At 43.0% G+C, this 21,430-nt stretch overlaps 1 protein-coding gene across 1 annotated transcript in view; it reads left to right on the top strand.

Moving 5' to 3' along the window:
• The window catches only part of TNN (tenascin N), a 58,728-nt gene that overhangs the window by 21,075 nt on the left and 16,223 nt on the right, over positions 1-21,430 (top strand). Inside the window, exons 8-13 of the mRNA XM_045546534.1 lie at positions 3,659-3,922; positions 5,288-5,551; positions 8,962-9,225; positions 11,316-11,446; positions 12,207-12,339; positions 13,069-13,220. Coding sequence (XP_045402490.1) covers positions 3,659-3,922; positions 5,288-5,551; positions 8,962-9,225; positions 11,316-11,446; positions 12,207-12,339; positions 13,069-13,220 — 1,208 coding nt within the window. The remainder of the gene's footprint in view (positions 1-3,658; positions 3,923-5,287; positions 5,552-8,961; positions 9,226-11,315; positions 11,447-12,206; positions 12,340-13,068; positions 13,221-21,430) is intronic.

The raw sequence follows: 21,430 nt of genomic DNA, 5'->3' as shown, positions 1-21,430 counted from the left end.
CTTGCTTTCTTTTTCTTCTAGTTCATCGCTGGTGTATAGCACTGCTGCTGATTTTTGTATGTTAATTTTGTATCCTGTGACTTTGCTGAATTTGTTTATCAGTTCTAAGAGTTTTTTGATGGAGCTCTTAGGGTTTTCTATACATAAGATTGTGTTGTCTGCAAAGAGGGACAATCTGACTTCCTCTTTTCCAATTTGGATGCCCTTTATCTCTTTCTCTTACCTAATTGCTCTGGCCAAGGCTTCCAGTACTATGTTGAATAAAAGTGGTGAGAGTAGGCATTCTTGTATTGTTCCAGTTTCTAGTGGAAAAGCTTTCAGCTTTTCCCCATTCAATATTATGTTAGCTGTGGGTTTGTCATATATGGCCTTTATTGTGTTGATGTACACTCCTATACCTAGTTTTTGAGGGTTTTTATCATGAAAGGATGTTGAATTTTATCAAATGCTTTTTCTATATCTATTGAGATGATCATATGGTTTTTGTCCTTCATTCTGTTGGTGTGATACATTATATTTATTGATTTGTATATGTTGAACTATCCTTGTATCCCTAGGATAAACTTCCCTTGATCATGGTGAGTGATCACTTGAATGTGCTTTTGGATTTGGTTTGCTAGTATTTTGTTGAGGATTTTTGCATCTATGCTCATCAGAGATATTGGCGTGTAGTTTTCTTTTTTCATTGTGCCTTTGTCTGGTTTTGGTACCAGGGTGATGCTGGCCTCATAGAATAAGTTTGTAAGAATTCCCTCCTCTTCAATATTCTGGAAGAGTTTGAGAAAAATTGGTACTAGTTTTTCTTTAAATGTTCAGTAGAATTCACCAGTGAAACCACCAGGTCCTAGGCTTTTCTTTGATGGGAGACTTTAATTAATGATTTGATGTTGTTACTTGTAATTGGTCTATTCAAATTTTCTATTTCTTCTTGGTTCAATCTTGGTAGGTTGTAAGTGTTTAATAATTCATCCATTTTCATTAGGTTTTCCAATTTGTTAGCATATAGTTGTTTGTATTAGTCTCTAATAAATCCTTTGTATTTCTGTGATTTCAGTTGTAATGTCATTTTTCTCATTTGATTTATTTGTTTTTTTCTCTTTTTTTTTCTTGGTTTGTCTAATGGTTTGTCAATTTTGTTTATCTTTTCAAAAAACAACTTTTTATTTCATTGCTTTGTATTTTTTTAAGTTCCAACTTTGTTTATTTCTGTTCTGATTACGATTGTTTCTTTCTTTCTACTAATTTTGGATTTGCTTTCTTTTTGCTTTTCTAGTTTTTTGAGGTACATTGTTAGATTGTTTATTTGAAATCTTTCTACTTTTTGAGGTAGGGATTTATTGCTGTAAACTTCCTTCTTGACTGGGCACAGTGGCTCATGCCTGTAAGCCCAGTACTTTGGGAGGCCAAGACAGAAGGATCACTTGAGATCAGGAGTTTGAGACCAGGCTGGACAACATAGTGAGATCCTGTCTCTACAAAAAATAAAAAAAAATAGCTGGGTATGGTGGTGGCACATGCCTGTAGTCCTAGATACTAGATACTAGATATGGAGGCAGGAGGATAGCTTGAGCCTAGGAGTTCAAGGCTGCAGTGAGCTATGATTGCACCATTGCCCTCCATCCTGGGCAACAGAGTGAGACCTTGTCTCTTAAAATAAAAACACACACAAAAAAACCCCAAAGCCCCCCAACAACTTCCCTCTTAATAGTCCTTTTTCTGTATCCCATGGGTCTTGGTAAGTTTTGTTTCTATTTTAATTTGTTTCAAAATTGTTTAATTTTGTTAATTTCTTTATTGACCCATTGATTGTACAGGAGCATATTGTTTAATTTCCATGTATTTGTACAGTTTTAGATGTTCCTCTTTTTATTGATTTTTAATTTTATTTCATTGTGGTCAGAAAAGATACTTAATATGATTGCAGTTCTGTTAAATTTGTTGAGACTTGTTTTGTGTCCTCATATATGGTCTATCCTGGAGAATGTTCCATGTACTGATGAAAAGAATGTGTATTCTGCAGCTGTTGGTTGAAATATTCTTTAAATGTCTGTTAGATCCATTTGGTCTATTGTGCAGTTTATATCCAATGTTTCTTTGTTGATTTTCTGTCTAGATTATTTGTCCAGTGCTGAGGTGGTATTGAAGTTCTCAACCGTTATTGTATTGGAGTCTATCTCTCCCTTTAGATCTAATAATATTTGTTTTATATATCTGGGTGCTCTGGTGTTGGGTGCATATATATTTAGAATTGTTATATCTTCTTCCTGAATTGATCCTTTTGTCATATATAACAACCTTCTTTGTCTCTTTTTTATAGTTTTGGACTTAAAGTCTGTTTTATCTGATATAAGTATAGCTACTTTAGCTTGCTTTTGGTTTTGGTTTGCATGGAATATCTTTTTCCACCCCTTTACTTTCAGTCAATATGTGTTTTTAAAGATGAAGTTTCTTGTGGGCAGCATATAGTTGGGTCATTTTTTTTTAATTCATTCAGTCAGTCTAAAGTCTTTTAAGTGGGAATTTAATCTGTTTACATTCAGTTGATAGGCTGGAGTGGTTGGTGAGGACTGACTTCTGTCATTTTGTTAATTGTTTCTCTTATTATTTATTCTTGAATTTTAGTGGTTTTCTGTAGTGACAAGTTTTGATTATTTTCTCTTTTTCCTTTGTGTGCCTGGTCTACCACTGAGTTTTATATTTTTACATGTTCTCATAATGGTTATTATTATTATTATTATTTTTGCTTTTAGATGCAGGATTACCTTGAACATTTCTTGTAAGGCTATTCTAGTGGTGACTAGTTCCCTCAGTTTTTGGTTGTCTGGGAAAAACTTTATTTTTTCCCTCATTTCTGAAGAATATCTTTGCTCAGTTTAGTATGCTTGTCTGACAATTTTTTTCTTTCAGTACTTTGAATATAGCAGCCCTTTTCTCCTGGCCTGTAAGGTTTCTGCTGAGAAAGGTTTCTGCTGTTAGTATAATGAAGTTTCCCTTATATGTGACTAGATACTTTTTTCTTGCTGTTTTTACAATTCTCTCTTTGTCTTTGACTTTTGACAATTTGACTGTAATGTGCCTTGGGAAGCACTTTTTTGATTGAATCTATTTAGGGACTTTTGAGCTTCCTGGTCTAGATGTTCATATCCCTCCCCAGTCTTTGAATGTTTTCAGTTAATATTTCACTAAATAAGTTTTCTATGCCATCTTACATCTCTTCTTTTCCTAGAAGTCCTGTAATATGAATATTTATTTGCTTATTGGTATTCCACAAGTTTGGTAGGCTTCTTCACATTTTTTAATTCTTTTCTTTCACTCTGAGTAATGTCAGATGACCTATCTTCAAATTCAGAGATTTTTTTCTTTTGCTTGATCAAGTCTGCTGTCCTTTCCCTCTGCTTTACCTTTGTGGGTTGGGACTAGAACCCAGCTCTTCTGACTCTGGATGTAGTATTCATCCCACTCTCCTGTGCTGCCTCCTTAAAGATCCAATAATACATCCATGAAGACAAATTCTACATCCATGAAACAACTGAAAACCAATGTTTTATATGGGAAAACCATAAGAACAGGAAACTGCCGCACTGCAAGCAAAATGGCCATAAGATCTCACTCTTTGGTGCCTGTTAATAGTGTTTATTGATCAGCATTTTCCTTTCAGACATTGACAGCCCCCAAAACCTGGTGACTGATTGGGTGACAGAGAATACGGCCACTGTCTCCTGGGACCCGGTGCAGGCCGCCATTGATAGGTACGTGGTGCGCTACACCTCTGCCGATGGAGAGACCAAGGAGGTTCCGGTGGGGAAGGAGCAGAGCAGCGCCGTCCTGACGGGCCTGAGGCCGGGCGTGGAGTACACGGTGTCCGTGTGGGCCCAGAAGGGGGCCCGGGAGAGCAAGAAGGCCGACACCATGGCCCCGACAGGTAATGTAGCATTGTTCTTTCAGAACCTAAGACTGTCATGTTAAGCCTATGGTGGTCAAGTTCTATTTTCCTTCTCTGAGATTGGCAGAAACTGATGATTTATGGAAGAGCAGGACGGTATCCTTTCATAACAGACTGCACACATCATCCCTCACTTCCCTTTAACTGGTTTCCTTACAAGTCAGGTCCACATGGCCATCTCCAAGCTGCGATTGCATGGTCACGCCCATCAGCTCCTCTTCTGATTGCGTGGATCTTTTGCTGTAGACAGTATTGAGGGTCTTTGGTGAGTTTGTGAGTGGGAACAGAAAATGAAAATCAAATATTATTAATATTAATAATAGTATGTTGAAAATTTGACTTTAAGAATGTGGAATTCACATCTGCCATAGCAAGATGTCTGTGGTTTGCTGTACTACAATTCAATCATATTATGAATATAAAACAAATTTATGACTATAAATTATGATAAATTCTGTGAAGGAGATGAACATGGTGTAGGTAGAGAGAATAACAAGGTAGGGATGTTTCATAGATGGGATGAGTGAGTAGTAACAGGATATACATTGATACAAACAGCCAAATATTAATAAGAGGAGCTCAAACAAGAAAGGAGTGTATTCATTTCTGTGCAATGGCTGAGTGTATGTGGGCCAGAATTTTGGAGGATAAGAATAACTCCTGTGTTATATTCTTACCTTATTATTAGGAAGGAGATATATGACCATATTTTACGCAGTGATTTAACCAGCAAACCCGCATGACAAGTGAATATATGATATGTCAAAGAATATTAAAATGAGGTTTTACTTTTGCTGATTCGTGTAATGTATGCATTGAGCACTTCCATGTGCCCTGTCCTCCACCAGGCACTGGGAACACAGAGGAGAATAGGATGCAGCCCTCTTCCTCCAGGACCTTACATTTGGCTCTGGCTTTTAGAATCTTCTAGTATAAAATGGGAAGTCTTCATTGACATGATGCTAGGCACAAAATTATTAGTTCCTTGTGAGCAGAGACTGTGTCTTCTTCAACTCTGAATCCTGCACAATGCCTAGAACATGTCTTCCATGAAACAAGGGCTCGATATACCCTTATTAAATGAATAAAGAGATTTGTTAAACTCTTGGTAGAGGTAATAGCTCAGATTTTCAGATTCTGGTATATTGTGCTTTCTACTTGAGAGGCCAAATATATCTGGGGAGAGAAGAGGTATGTCCATGAAACAGCTAAATCCAAAATAAGAGCATATGAAATGGAAAGCCCACAAAACATGAAAAAGTTTCATCCCAAGCAAAATGGCCACCAGTTTCTGCACTCTGAGCCCTGTTAATAGTGTTTATTGATCAGCATTTTTCCTTTTAGACATTGACAGCCCCCAAAACCTGGTGACTGATCGGGTGACAGAGAATACTGCCACTGTCTCCTGGGACCCGGTGCAGGCCGCCATTGACAGATACATGGTGCGCTACACCTCTGCCGATGGAGAGACCAAGGAGGTGCCGGTGGGGAAGGAGCAGAGCAGCACCGTCCTGACGGGCCTGAGGCCGGGCGTGGAGTACACGGTGTCCGTGTGGGCCCAGAAGGGGGCCCGGGAGAGCAAGAAGGCCGACACCACAGCCCCGACAGGTAACAGGAGGGCAACCTAGAGTAATTAATGCAGGTTGATCCGTTGCTGCTGAATGATGATGCAGCTGCTGTTGGGGTGTGTAACCTTAGGGAGTGTAGACTGTTTTAGGAGAATTTGCTGTGAAAACCTCATTTATCTAAAGAAAGAAAAAAGCATAGTAATAGACCTAGTACTGAGTAGTCCCATGAATATCTTAAAGCTCTTCCCAAAGCTAATTTTTTTAACCATTGTGCCTGTCAGCTATAGAAAATTATAGGAAATAATGTAAAACCAATATAAAATTTCTGAAACCACTGGATTCAAAAACTGTTTTGTGGCAAGGTGTGTGGGTTTGACTTAATAGATGCTGTTCAGTATAAAGGAACAAGTATTAACTTGGGCAGCTGGAGCCATGTGTTCATTTCAACAGGCAGCTAACTTTTAATGAGCATCACCTCAGTGCCAGGCCAAGGGATATGGTGGTGAACAAAACAAATGTGACCTCTACTGTCTTGAGGTCTAGTGGAAAGACAGACAGTAACCAAGAAGGCAAATTTCTAACAGTAAATTACGATAAGTTCTATGAAGGAGATGAACATGGTGTAGGTAGAGAGAATAATGGGGTAGGAATATTTCATAGATGGGATGAATGAGGAGTAATGGGATACATATGGACAGAAACACACAATAGTAGTTGCTTAAACACCAAAAGAGTGTATTCATCTCTGTGGAATGGCTGAGCACACATCCAGGGCTGCTCTGGTAGCTTCCCAGGCCGGGAGACACCGGCTCCTTCTGTACTGTTGCTCAGTCATCCCCAGGAAGTTGCCCTCCTTTATGTGGTCACCATCCTGCCCACACTCCAGCCAGTGGGGAGGACATGATGAAAGGCAGGGCACCATTGGAACATTGCACACATCCATTCTTCTCACGTTCCATTGCCATGTCTCACTACAAGGGAGGCTGGGAAATGAGTTCTTTAATGGATGGCCTTGTGCCCAGCTTTAACTTCTGTTACACTGTCCTGGCCAATGCAGTAGCCGTTAGCTACATGTGGCTATTTAAATTTTAATTAATTAAAATAATAAAAATAAAAAATTATTCTCTCATTTGGATTAGCCACCTTTCAAATGGTCAATAGCCATATGTGACTAACAGCTACAGTATTGGACAGTACAGATTATAGAATATTTCCATCATTGCAGAGAGATCTATTGGACAGTGTGCTTGTAGAAGAAGGGGAGAATGGATATTGGGGAAAAGTGGCCATTTCTGGCAAAGGGAAGAGTGTGTGTGATGAATTTCAGCTGGAACAGCTCCTGGGATGGTTGAAGAATGACAAGAGGCTGGTGTTGTTGGGGCATAGAGGGTGAGAGAGCAAGCGGCCCGAGATGAGGCAGGAGGAGCAGGCAGATCACACAGAACCACACGGTGCCTGATAGACAAAGTGTGTTATATTTATTAGCAGAAGAGTGATGTGATGCACTGTTAATTTAAAAAAACACTTTCCAGGCTACAGTGAGGAGAATAAATGGAGGCGATGACAAGGGTAGAAATGGGAAGATCAGTAAAGAAGCTACTAGAAAAGTCTGCATGTGAGATGGTGATGGTCTGGACAAGTGTGATGGCAGAGGGGTTAGAGAAGGGAAATATCTGGGAGTCTCTTTTGAAGTACAAACGACAGCACCTGTTGATAGTTGAGATGTGGGATAAGAAGAAAATGAGGAATCAAGTATGACCTGTGTTTCTGATTTGAGTAGCATGCAAGATCGGGGTACCATTTTGGAAAAGGATGACAGATAATAAGTTTGGGGAGGAACGTTAAGACTTTTAAATATTGGCCGGGCGCGGTGGCTCACGCCTGTAATCCTAGCACTCTGGGAGGCTGAGGCGGGTGGATCGCTCGAGGTCAGGAGTTCGAGACCAGCCTGAGCAAGAGCGAGACCCCATCTCTACTAAAAATACAAAGAAGTTATATGGACATCTAAAAATATATATAGAAAAAAATTAGCCAGGCATGGTGGCGCATGCCTGTAGTCCCAGCTACTCGGGAGGCTGAGGCAGGAGGATCGCTTGAGCCCAGGAGTTTGAGGTTGCTGTGAGCTAGGCTGATGCCACGGCACTCTAGCCAGGGTGACAGAGTGAGACTCTGTCTCAAAAACAAAAAACAAACAAACAAACAAACAAAAAAACCAAAAAAAAGACTTTTAAATATTTAAGTTGATATACTTGTGAGATTCCTTGGTAATTGAGTGATTCATTTACTGATTCCACAAATATTTAGTGAGCATCTAATACAGGCCAGGCACTGTGGTGGGTATGCAGAAACAGGCCAGGTATGGTAGAAACAAGTCAGGGACTCAGAATTGATACATGTTATGGAGCAATGAGCATCCGGTTGGTGTTTAAAACCATGGATCTGAGTGAGATCGCCTAGAGAGAAATGTAGAGAGAAGAAAATAGGGAGATTTGGATGCTCCAGCATTTGAAGGATGCTTACAAAGGACTGAGGAGGTGGAGCTCAGGTTAGGAGGAAAATTGGGGAAATGTGAAGTCATGGAAGCCAAGAGCTGAGAGTGCTTCAAGAAGGGGCGAGTGGATCAGCTCTGCCAAATGCTACTCAGAAGTCATGTACGGTTGAGGATGGCAAGCCTCCATGCGTCATGGTAACGTGGAAGTTGTTAGTGACCTAGACTAGCAGATTTAGCAGTGTGGCATAGAAAGGTGCCAGATGTGATCTATTTGAGGAGTGAAGGTAAGGTATGCAGATATTTCTCTTGAGACAGTCTATCAGTGCAGCGATGCAGAGAAATGGAATGATGTGGGGAGGGACGGGAGAGCCCAGAGCCTGCTTGTCTGGGACTGGGGGTAGAGAGGAGACTGATGATGCAGGAGGGAGAGGGCGGATGAAAGGGCCAAAGTTCTTGAGAAGGTAAAAGGATTCGAAATTCAGAGCAAAAATGGTCTAGTCTTAGTTTTAACACAAGAACTCAGCAGGAACACGGGCAGGACTCTTCATTTCTCTGGGCCTCTGCTCTCCTCCTCTTTTATGAGTCAAGAGGGTTGGAAGATAGGACTTCCCAGCTCTTGAATTCTGTGAAACAAAACAACCAGAAACCATGGAGATCTTAAAAGAGGTTGTTTTGGTGGCTTATCTTGTGGCTCAGGAGACTTGTATTGTTATTTTAGTGAGAACTGCAAGGGAAGGAAATTTCCATGTGGGTAAACTTGGAGAAGATCTGATTCCTCCCAGTTTTAATATCCAGTGCATTGCTTCCCCAGAAAACGGAACCTGGGGGCCTTAGCCTCCTGTTTTAAATGGATTTCTGCTGTCATTAATGATAACCTGAGTGGAGAGCTCCTGGACATGGGGGGTAGGATGCCCTTCCTGGGTTCTAAAGTCTAGCCTTTTCTTAATCTTTTAAAAAAGACATTGACAGCCCCCAAAACTTGGTGACCAACCGGGTGACAGAGAATATGGCTACCATCTCCTGGGACCCGGTGCAGGCCGCCATTGACAGATACATGGTGCGCTACACCTCTGCCGATGGAGAGACCAAGGAGGTGCCGGTGGGGAAGGAGCAGAGCAGCACCGTCCTGACGGGCCTGAGGCCGGGCGTGGAGTACACGGTGTCCCTGTGGGCCCAGAAGGGGGCCCGGGAGAGCAAGAAGGCCGACACCACAGCATGGACAGGTACTGAGAGGGACCTGGACAGGGGAACCTTTCACACTCGCCAAGGGAGAGTCTTCCTCCATGAGTGGGGAGGGGCAGGGAGCAGAGAGGGCAGGTGCTTCACCTGAGACATTCTTCAAAGTGGTTGTCTTTTTACCTGTCTGAGGTAATACGTCGGCATGACAGTTCGGATAAGATGACAAAATGGGGAGAAAGTGGTGTGATGGTGGTGCAGAAGGTGGCCCCTCCACCAGCCCCGCTCTCAGGCTCCCGCCCTTGCTGTTGGGAAACGGGTGGGCCTCAGCTCCATCTGCAGAAGAGAGAGGCAGGCGCCTCTTCCATTTCCGTCCTCCAAGATGGGGATGATAGTGGAGCATCTTCCTCCGTTCCGTCTCCAGTTGAGGATTAAGATGCTGGGACTACAGGCGTTTTGTGTGTGATGGGGCCTCTGGTTCCATCATGGAGCATCCTGGAGATCAGCCCTGAGAGGGACCCGGAAAGGGCACTGTGCCCACCCCGAGGTCTGTGGGCCGTTTCAGGCTGTGTGGGCAAGGCCCATCTGTCCTGTCTGTGGCCCAGTGCACCCAGTGTGGCCACAAGAGTTAGAGGTGCCTTGAATTTCTTTATGCTTTTTATTGGTTAAAATTAGCCAGCATTTTTAATCCAAAAAGTAATATATGCTTATAGTAAAAATTTTGAAATTAAACAAAGGTTTGTAAAACACACACACACACACACACACACACACACACATTTCTCCTCATCCCTAGCGCGCAGTGAGGCTCCCCAGAGGCCCTGGTAACCAGTGTCTCCCTCCCTCCTGCCCCTCCTTCCTCTCTTCTTCTCTCCCTTGTTCCTTTCTTCCCCTCTTCCTTCTTTATTTTCTCTTGGTTTTGCTTTTCCCATTTTTTAAGACAACTAAAATGAGTTTATCATCTTTCAACTTACTTCATAGAAATGTGAAAGTAACTGAGACAGACGTCTCATGTCCTCAACCAGGGGAGGGGTGGGCAGTCAAAGAGGTGGCAGAAGCTAAAGATATGTAAATAGTTACAGTTTTGTTTTGATTATGAAAGCAGGAATTCAGTTTTTCCATGTGATAGAATAAATCTATGCCAGATGTCATGCTTTAGAAAATCAAACCAAGCTGATATTACAGAAACTCAAAATTTGTCAAAACATCCTAATTCAAAACAACAGCTGTCTGACTTCTATTAAAATACTGCAATTCAGTTCTCAGCTGAAACGCTACTGGGTAGGAAATAGCCTGGAGACATCTTCTTGGGAACTTCTAAATTAAAATAACCTTCTATGATAATGTTTTTTTCAAAATGTAAATTTCCATTCATATCTTATTTGGTTACAAAAAATGAGCCGTTTGACCAGTTATCTATGGTACTGACTCATACTTTTGCAGAGCTTTAGTTTTCCTGCTCTGCAGTGCGAACTCTCGTACCCACGCATTCCCTCTGGTGTTTGGGTGGGGAAATGCATAGTATCTAAGGCCACACACTTAGATATGTAAGAATTATAACTTTATATTAATATTCCTATACCAACTTAATTTCCATCATAAGCCCCCACTCTGCTTGTTGGTCAGAAATCTCAGTAAATGAAGGGTCTGCTCCTTCCCCGGGGCTGAATGTAAGTCTTGGGTGGGTTCCCAGTGATGGGCGTTTCCATTGACTTTCCACGCAGGGGTTTGCTGGGTCACCCTGGGCTCGTGTGCGAGGTCCTTTCAGGTCTGCCGCTCTGTTGTCTTTCCACATCACTCTGGGGGCCCTGCCAGCCGGGAGTCCACCTGCTGGTCGTCTGCTCACATCCACCACTCTCTGGGAACCTGCCGGGGAAGTGGAGGCCCAGATTCCACCCCTGGGACCCACCCCATGCCCTGTTCCTCTTGTCCTCTTTCCTCGATGGGGCTGTACTTTTAGAAACAAAGGTCAGAAAGGCTGTGTGGCAAGGAAGAACAGAGCCTGCCACCTGCTTGAAGGGAGGAAGAGAAGTGGGAGGATGTATAGGGAGAAAATACAAATTGATTTCTCAAAAATCATCTTGTCTCAGTTGTATCTTATAATAATAATGGTAATTACTTGACTTTCTACATACAGAAATTGACCCTCCCAAAAACCTTCGTCCATCTGCTGTGACACAGTCCACTGGGGGATTGACCTGGACACCCCCCTCTGCTGAGATCGATGGCTACGTTCTGACCTACCAGTTCCCAGATGGCACGGTTAAGGTGCGCACGCTCCTTGTCTTTGCTTCTGGTGCCTTCTCTTCGCAGCCTCTGTGTGAAGCATCTGACTTGGGCCAGGCAGCTCGACGGCTGGCCGATCTATATTGATCACGTTGCTGGCCACACGTCTGCTCAGGTTATTTTGCTTACTCTTGGTCTTCCCAAGTAAACGTAAGCTCCATGGGGCAGGAAATGTTTGTCTACTTCACTTTTCATTGTATCGAAAGTGCTTAGGGCAGTGCTTAGCACATGAGAGGTGCTCAATAAATATTTATTGATGAATTGATTAGCCCTTATTTCAAAGCTTATATTTCCTCCTCAGAATCTGAAAGCCAGCAAATTTTCAAAATTTGTCCCAACGAAAAATTATTATTCTCTCTCCTTGGCAAGGAAGAAAAAAGGGAGGAAGGAAAACAGGGCATTTTGGTTTATTCATTATCTTAATTAATGCTTACAGTACCTGCTAGGAAAGTTAGCCCTCTGCTTATAGAGGAAGTAAGAGCTTCAGAAGGAAGTTTATTGAAACACCAGCTGTCTCCATGTCTCACAGATGTCAACGGCCAGCTTCACCTCTTCTATTAATGTCTCTTTACCTGGCATTGCCAGCCTTTTACTGCCCGTGGTGGCTGTAGTCAGAGCCCCAGCGTGAACCTGAAGGCAGAAGTCCCCAGGAAAGGCGGCTGGGGTTCTGGAAGCAGGAGTGCTCCAGCAGGGCCGAGAAGTGAATAACTGGCTGTTTACTACTGTCTCCTTTGTTTGGTAGGAGATGCAGCTGAGACGAGACCACCAGAGGTTTGAGTTGCAAGGCCTTGAGCAGGGCGTCACCTACCCTGTGTCCTTGGTTGCCTTTAAGGGTGATCGCCAGAGCAGGAGCATATCCACTGCCCTTGCTACAGGTAACATGGAATCCTGCAATAGAGCAGTGGTCCCCAGTCTTTTGGCACCAGAGTTTCATGGAAGATAATTTTTTCATGGAAGGGGAAGGGAAGGCTGTGCTCAGGCGGTGATGTGAGTGATGAGGAGCAGCGGTAAATACAGACGAAGCTTCGCTCACTGGCCCACAGCTCAACCACCACTCACCTCCTGCTGTGTGGCCCAGTTCCTAAGTTTCATGGAAGATAATTTTTCCACGGATGGTGGGCGGGCGTGTGGAGCTCAGGTGGTGATGTGGCTCAGTTCCTAACAGGCCGGGGCTTGGGGACTGAAACAATAGAGGACAAGCATTGAGAGGCCGCAAAAGGTGTCCAGGGAAGAGCAAGTGCATACAGAGTTAGGGATTTCTCTTGGCCTGAGAAAATGGAAATGGGACTGTGGGTTCAAATTAAATCCATCCCGGAGTGGAGAGACTAAAGAGGAGAGCGAAATGGGGTGTTATTTTGTGGGGGAGTTGGGTTGGGGGAGGAAGGGATGTGAACTTGAGCTTATTCTGGTACATTTGGAGAGTTTGATGAGAACAGAATGAGTGAGAAAAACAAGATGTGAGTGAAGCGTTGGAAGAAGCAAAATAGTAGGAAGTTATAAAATAATTTCCAAACAAGATAAATTGTTTTAAAAAGGGGAAAAGCCCCACCTTCCTTCTTCCTTGCCTTTCTCCTCATGATGCTGTCCCTCTGCTTGGCTCCCAGCTGGTGCCCGATTTCCACACCCTTCGGATTGCAGTCAGGTTCAGCAGAACAGCAACGCTGCCAGTGGCCTGTACACCATCTACCTGCACGGTGACTCCAGCCAGCCCCTGCAGGTGTACTGTGACATGGACACAGATGGAGGCGGCTGGATTGTGAGTCACACAGGGCCCTGGGGAGCTGGTCACAGCTGCTCCATGGAGTGTTTGGGGGCTCTGTTCCTTCTTCATGCATGGAAGAGAGGAGCTTTGGTGGCTTGCAGCTGTGTTTAGAGGGATCCCAGCCCACTGTAAGGAGAGGGCCTAGTGCTTAACACCTGTCCTTAGAATAGGTGTTAGTGGAAAAACCAAACTCTACAAAATAATTTAAAGAGGTTTATTCTGAGTCAGTATGAGTGACTACGGCCCAGGGAAAACAAACCAAGAAGGCTTGAGTAAGTGATCCCAAGGCGATGGGATTACAGTTTGCCTTTATACATTTCAGGGATGCAGGAGTTACAGGTAAAGACATAAATCATTACATGGAAGGTATATATTGGTTTGGCCAGAAAAGGCAAGATATCTTACAGCAGGGCCTTGCAAGTCATACGTGGATTTAGAGCCTTTTAAATTTGCAATTGGTTAAAGTAACAAAGCTTTGTCTAAAAACTTGGAATTAGCAGACAGGAACATTTAAATTAAGATAAGGAAGTTTGTTAATCATTGTGTGATGCTATGCCAGAATCAGGTTGCAAGAGCAAGCCCTTAGGTACTGGGTCAGAGAGACTTGTAGGGTCACTTAACCCTTGCCTGGCATGGCCTTAGGTCATATTATAATTTGGTATCTTACTGCCACAAAGAGTCTGTTCTGTCAGTCTTACGATCTCTATTTTAACAGTAATGCTGGTCAGTTGTTGTGTCTAAACTCCAGAGGGGGTATAATGAGGTGTGTCCAACCTTCCATCCCGTCATGGCCAGGAACTCAGTTTTTAAGGTTTCTCTGGGATCTTCTTGCCCAAGTAGGATCTGTTCAGTCAGTGGGGAGGGAGGGGTTAAGATTTTATTTTTAGTTCACAGAGGCTTGGTTAAACTAAGGCTGATGACTATGAAGGCTTGTGGGTTTCTCATCATCTAATAATGCCCTATCTATATGTATTATTAATACCTATATTTAACCCTCTTCAAAGCACTCTCATAATATTATGCTCACACAATAGCTTTAGGGTGACAGGGGATTATTTTTCCTGTTTTACAGATAGGAAAAGTGAGGCCCACAGACAGAAGTGCCTTGGCTAAGTCACGTAAGTTAGTGACAAAGCTGGGACCAGATTTCAGGACTCCAGCCTCCTAACCCATTGGTCTTGCCAGTGGGTCATCTCAGGTCACCCAAGATGGAGATGTATAACCTCTTTGGGGGTTCAGTCCTCTGATTAGAGTCTGTTGTCCAGGTTCTGTACCCGGGCTCCACAGCACAGAAACAAGGCTTTGGGACTGTGCTTTGAAAGACTAAAGCCTGAAAGAGGGAAATTTGGGCAATGTTTTAATCATCCCTCTTCTGTGTAGAGGTTTTATTCTCTTGGGTCACGGTCAACTTAAACCACATAGCATCTTCTTTGATCGAATCAGACTGATCCAGTTATATGATGAGCTGTGTTTGAGGCTTGCAATCTGATCCTTCCATCTCCCCCTACCGGGTCTCTCCCTGTGCCTGAACTGATAAAGGCCCTCACTGCCCAAAACCAGCATGCAGCCGGAACCTGCCGTGTATCTGCGGCTCAGTGTGGCAAAGGGAAAGCCTGATCTCATAGTGCTCAAACTAGATTCATTTACACATTTGCTCAGGGGCCTGGGAAACCAAACACTTTTGCGCAGCCATGAATAAAATGATACCATCTGACGAGCTGCAATGAAGAAAACTTATTATCTGCACAGCAGCATCTGAGGGCTGAAAGGCAGCAATTGGACTGGCTGTGGGAAATTCCTTATTGATTTATAAAAATAGCAGAACAGAATGTAACATGGGAAGTCTTCCACATGACCAGACCCATAGGGTGGTTCCTGCTGCTTCTCAGCAGCACCTTTGTAACTCTAAGCATTCTGCCCCTCCGGGCCTAAAGCCCAATTTCCTGCCTTTGTGCCTGTAATTGACTATTGGCAGGATGTTTGTACCATCTAGTGGGGCTTTTTTGAAAGCCAAGCTTGCGTAGGGGCAGGGAAGGAGTCATTTGTCTAAGCAACCTTAAGAAAGAGATCTGTCAGTCTGCCTGCCTGGGAATATCCATGGTTTATTGCAGAAATATTTATTGACTGCCTACTGTGTGTCAGGTGCTGTTGTATGTATTCAAGATCCAGCAGTGAACCAAACAGACTGAAATCCCTGCCCACAGAGAGCTTGCCCCTATAAATATCCCTTACTCAAACACAGAGGTCAGTTCCAGAAATAATAAAACCACTCTGCATTCTAATCCACATCAGCCCACCACCCCACCCCAAGTCTTGTTTTCTGAACAGGAGGTAATGTATGAACCAGATTCTATAGGGTTCTCCTTAAAGTCACCATGCTCCGGAAAGCACGTGGAGTCCTGAAAACTTCTCCAACAAATATTTTACTGACAGTTTTCATGTTTTTTAAGTCTTTTGTCACTGAAGGACGGCCTATAGTACACTGCTCCTTTTTATTGTGCTTTTAAAATCCTTTTCAAGTGATTCTTCTCCATCCCAGGCAGCAGGAACTCAATTTGATAAATAGGCCAGAAGAGCTCTGCCCTGAGGTAAACTCTGTGCTGGTGGGAGGCTGGAAAGAACATCAGCGAAAGCTTAAATGTCTCAAATATTTCCATCTTTGTTTTCCGTCCTGAAAGTCTTAAGGACTGCATTAGAGGCTCTTTCCACAGGCATTTAAATGCAATTCTGACTTTTTTCTCCTTAGTCATTCAGGACATCAACTAAGTTCTAGAATGCAATGACAACTCTGTAGTGTAGAACCAGATATAAAGAGGTTTTTTTCCCCTGGAGACTGATATGCAAGAGAATTTTGTTATTCCCAAATAGTTCCTTATAGGGTGTTTTCATCTCATAGAATGAGAATGGACTGGATTCTGAGTGAGTCAATTAAAGCTGTCTGATCAAAATGTATAAATGATCCCGGTGGGTAAGTTCATTTGAAATCTGATATAATAAAATGTAAACCAACATTTATTGAGGGATAATAATAACTTATTATATCTGTATGTGCCAGACTCTGGCCTAAATACTTTATGATTTACTATGATTAATGACCTTGCTGAAGCCTTACTCTAAGCCCGTGACAGAGGGGCTATTAACATCTTGATCTAACAGTTTAGGAAAGTGGGGCTTGTCAAGGTTAACTAACTTGCCCAAGGACATGGCTAGTAAGTGTAGAGCTGGGTCTAAACAGTGATGCAAAGAGCACCAGAATAATTTTCTGAAGCTTCCCTGGCCAAGCTGTAGCATTATTAAAAAAAAAAAATCAGATGGAAAGCTCCTGTCAAGCTTGGGTACTGTGTGTATTGATTGAAGATAGAGACCAATGCCTTTGAAATGTGTCTGTCCAGGATTGGATTTGAGCCTGACCTTGTGGTGGGAATGTGCTTTGACACGACCGGTGTGGGCCCAAACATTGGTGCCACATCTGTGCTCGGATTCCACTGTCCATGATACAGGAACAGTCCCAGGGAAGGGGTTGGAACAGGCACCTTGCTAGGAAATTAACATGTCCTTAGAGTCTTAAGAAATGCTATTTGAGAAGGAGACTCAGTAGAGCTGGTATTATCAAACTTTCTGGCTGAAAGATAAGATTTGTGTGTTATCCTTGCATCAGCCACTAAGTAAAATGGCATCACAAATACTCGCCCCAGGGCCAGCACTCCACAGAAGTGTGCTAAAACAGCAGTCCCCAACCTTTTGGGCACCAGGGACTGGTTTCATGGAAGACGATTTTTCCACAGACTGGGGGTGGGGTGGTGTTGGCATGGTTTTGAGATGATTCAAGCACATTACATTTACTGTGCAGTCAAACCTCTCTGCTGATGATAATCTGTATTTGCAGCCGCTCCCCAGTGCTAGCATCACTGCCTCAGCTCCACCTCAGATCACCAGGCATTAGACTCTCATAAGGAGTGCCCAACCTAGATCCTTCCACGCGCAGTTTACTGTGAGGTTCCTGCTCCTATGGGAATGCAGTGCTGCTGCTGATCTGACAGGAGGTGGTGCAGCGATGGGGAGCAGCTGTAAGTACAAATAAATGGAGCTTCGCTCACCTCCTGCTGTGCAGCCCGGTTCCTAACAGGCCACGGCCCATATCTGGTCCACAGCACTAAATGATTGTTATGTAAGTGAATAAATGAGTGAAGAAAAATGAAGGAAGCCAAGAAAGGAATAGTGTATCTTTCCAAGATGAACACTTGAGCACAGGGGGAAGAGAACAGTGTTAATGCAGTGTGTCATTGTCACGATCAGTCCCAAATTCTGTTCAGCAGCTCTTTTCCATTTGTAGAACATTTTTGCACGTACCATTTCATTCAGTCCTCCCAGCAGCTCTGTGAGGCAGACTCTTCTTTCCCATTTCCATTCCTGTTTTACAAGCAGCTGGCTGAGGGTTGGGGGTGGAAGTGACTCCCTCACTAATCCCTGCCAGGAGGTGGGTGTGGTCTGACCGCAGCCTGGAGCTTCCCCCACCCGTTGGTGCCTTAGTTCAGCCCCTCCTGGGCCAGCAAACATGGGCTTGTGCTTCAGGAGTCACATGTGAGCTCCCAGGTGGAGCTTTCAGCATTGTCGCAGGGTAACCTGGTCTCTCCTCCTTCCCTGTTTCTTTCCAGAGAAAAATATAAAGAAGGCACAAATATCAGGTGGTTTACCTTACCCAATTCAAGATAATGTGTTTGACTTCAAGGCACATCCTGTGTAGTCTGTTGGGAAGGAAGGAGATTAGATTTTGTGTTGGGGCTTCTGCATTTGAATGAGTACAAAGGGAAATAGGCAGAGAGAAAGCTGCAGTTCCAGCCTTGGCTTAGTGTTGATCATTTCTGAGGTTAGCTGGGATGGCGTTGAGCTTGGCTCCCAAGGTCACGCAGAATTATGTACATTATCAGTTCCAGTAGTGGACACAGGTGTGTGCAGCTTTTCAGTTCTTTTCAGGTTTACTTCATATAAAAGAATCCAATTTACTCTGACTGGAACTGCCTTCCTTCTCCAAATAGAGGAATTTTTTAAAAGGAAGCAGCCCACGTTCTTGTGAAATAGTGCTCAGCTCTTGTCTCCGTCTTCTCTCTTCTCACTCACTCTGCAGCAAACTCATTCTGGTTTGGCTCCTTCCCTTATCTCTCACTAACACAGACCCTGCCAAAGTCACCAATGATTTCTGTGTCACTGAGTTGGAGGGACAGTTTTGGCCTCAAGTTCCTTTGACCTCTCATGAATATCTGATATTACTGACCACACCTTTCAATTTGTGGCTTTTGTGATTCCACATTTTTCTAATTTTATTTCTACACTGGTTGTTCTGTCTCTGTCCTTAATGATCTCAATCTTCTTGATGTGGCTGTTACAGATTGGAGGTCCTCACGGCTTGTTCTGGGCCATTTTCTCTTTTCAGCTCTTATATTCTTCCTAGGTGGTGACATCCTTTCTCAGGACTTCATTTTGCTCTCTAGGCCCCAGTGGCCCTCTGTGTGAGTTAGGGTAGGATGGGCTATGCTGCAGCAACAAACCAACCCCAAATTCCTATGATTCAACAAGTGAAGTTTTTATCTCACATGTGCAATGTCTTCGGTAGGCTCGGCAGCCACTTGTAAGTGATGACTCAGGGATTCAGGCTGTTTCCGTCTTGTGGCTCTGCCCTTTCAACACGTGGCCTTCACTGTGGCACCTTGCAATGGAAGAGAGAGCATGGAGAGCCCTAGCCACTCTCCTGTGCTCACTTGCACAGCCTTTTGGCTAGAAATAGTTATATGGCTCCAACTTAAATGCAAGGGAAGCTGAAAAAGGACATCTTCCTGTGCTCTTGGGCAGAGGCACGTGAACTGGGACTTGGGAACCCCTAGCGTTGTCTTAGACACACTCCCACCTCAGGTCTAGCTCAGCCCTCTCTTCAGAACTCCAGCCCTTTTTTTGGGGGGGGGTAAAAATGTTTTTTATTATTATTATTATTTCAGCATATTGTAAGGGTACAAAAGTTTAGGTTACGTATATTGCCCTTGCCTACCCCACCCCCTGGGTCAGAGCTTCAAACGTGTCCATCCGCTAGACAGTGCGCATCGCACTCATTATGTATGTATACACCATCCCCTCCCCCATCTGACTTCTGCCCGACACACGATTGATGTTATTCCTGAATGTGCTCTTAGGTGATGATCAGGGAAACCAATTTGATGGTGAGTACATGTGTGCTGATTTTTCCATTCTTGGGTTACTTCATTTAGTAGAATGGGTTCCAACTCTGTCCAGGAGAACATAAGAGATTCTATATCCCCATTATTTCTTATATGTATATATACCACATTTTATTAATCCACTCATGTATTGATGGGCACTTGGGTTGTTTCCACATCTTTGCAATTGTGAATTGTGCTGCTATAAACATTCGGGGTGCAGATGTCTTTTTTATAGAATGTCTTTTGTTCTTTTGGGTAGATGCCCAATAATGGGATTGCTGGATCAAATGGTAGGTCTACTTGTATCTGTTTAAGGTATCTCCATATTGCTTTCCACAGAGGTTGCACTAGTTTGCAGTCCCACCAGCAGTGTATGAGTGTTCCTGTCTCTCCGCATGCACACCAACATTTGTTGTTTGGGGACTTTTTGATAAAGGCCATTCTCACTGGAGTTAAGTGATATTTCATTGTGGTTTTGATTTGCATTTTCCTGATGATTAGAGATGTTGAACATTTTTTCATATGTTTTCTGGCCATTCTTCTGTCTTCTTTTGAAAAATTTCTGTTCATGTCCTTTGCCCACTTTTTGATAGGGTTGTTTGATTTTTTCTTGCTGATTTTCCTGAGTTCTAAATAGATTCTAGTTATCAGTCCTTTACTGGATGTATAGCATGCGAAAATTTTTTCCCACTCTGTAGGTTATCTATTTACTCTCACGACAGTTTCTTTGGCTGTGAAGAAGCTTTTTAATTTAATCAGGTCCCATTTATTTATTTTTGTTGTTGTGGTTGCCTTTGGGGTCTTCTTCATAAATTCTTTGCCGAGGCCAGTGTCTATAAGAGTCTTTCCCACATTTTCTTCTAGAATTCTAATAGTTTCACACCTAAGTTTTAAGTCTGTTATCCACCATGATCTGACTTTTGTGAGAGGTGAAAGGTATGGGTCCAGTTTCAGTCTTCTACATGTGCCTATCCAGTTTTCCTAGCACCATTTATTGAATAAGGATTCTTTTCCCCAGAGTATGTTTTTGTCTGCTTTGTCAAAGATTAGATGGCTATATGAGGATGGTTTTATGTCTGGATTCTCGATTCTGTTCCTCTGATCTGTGTCCCTATTCTTGTGCTAATACTGAGCTGTTTTAATAACCACAGCCTTGTAGTATAGTTTGAAGTCTGGCAAATTAATACCTCCCATTTTGTTCTTATTGCCTAAAATTGCTTTTGCTAAACGGGGTCTTCTCTGGTTCCATACAAAGTGTAAAATAATTTTTTCTATATCTGTGAAAAATGATGTTGGTAATTTAATACAGATTGCATTGAAGTTGTAGATCACTTTGGGTAGTATAGACATTTAACAATGTTGATTCTGCCAATCCACAAGCATTGTATGGTTTTCCACCTGTTTTTTATGCTCTGCGATTTCCTTCCTCAGTGTTTCATAGTTCTCCCAGTTAAAAGTATTCCTAGGTTAAAAGTATTCCTAGGTACTTTATTTTCTTTGTTGCTATTGTGAAGGATATTGAGTCTTTGATTTGGTTCTTAGTTTGACTGTTATTGGCATATATGAATGCCTCTGATTTGTGTGTATCGATTTTGTATCCTGAGACTCTACTGAATTCATTTATCAGTTCCAGGAGTCTCTTGGTTGAATCCTTGGGGTTTTCTAGATATACTATCATATCTTCTGCAAAGAGTAAGAGTATGATCTCTTCTGTCCCCATGTGGACACCCTTGATTCTGCTCTCTTGCCTGATTGCTCTCGCAAGGACTTCCAGTACTATGTTGAATAGCAGTGAGGACAGTGGGCAACCTTGCCTGGTTCCAGTTCTAATTGGAAATGCTTTCAATTTTTCTCCATTCAGTATGATGTTGGCTGTGGGTTTGTCATATATGGCTTGCATTATTTTTAGGTAGGCCCCGTCTGTGCCTATTTTATTAAGCATTCTTATCATAAAAGGGTGTTGAATTTTGTCAGATGCTTTTTCTGCATCTATTG

Source organism: Lemur catta, chromosome 3 (genome assembly GCF_020740605.2).
Source record: "Lemur catta isolate mLemCat1 chromosome 3, mLemCat1.pri, whole genome shotgun sequence".
Taxonomy (NCBI): Eukaryota; Metazoa; Chordata; class Mammalia; order Primates; family Lemuridae; genus Lemur; species Lemur catta.
This window is presented reverse-complemented; position numbering and strand designations above follow the sequence as displayed.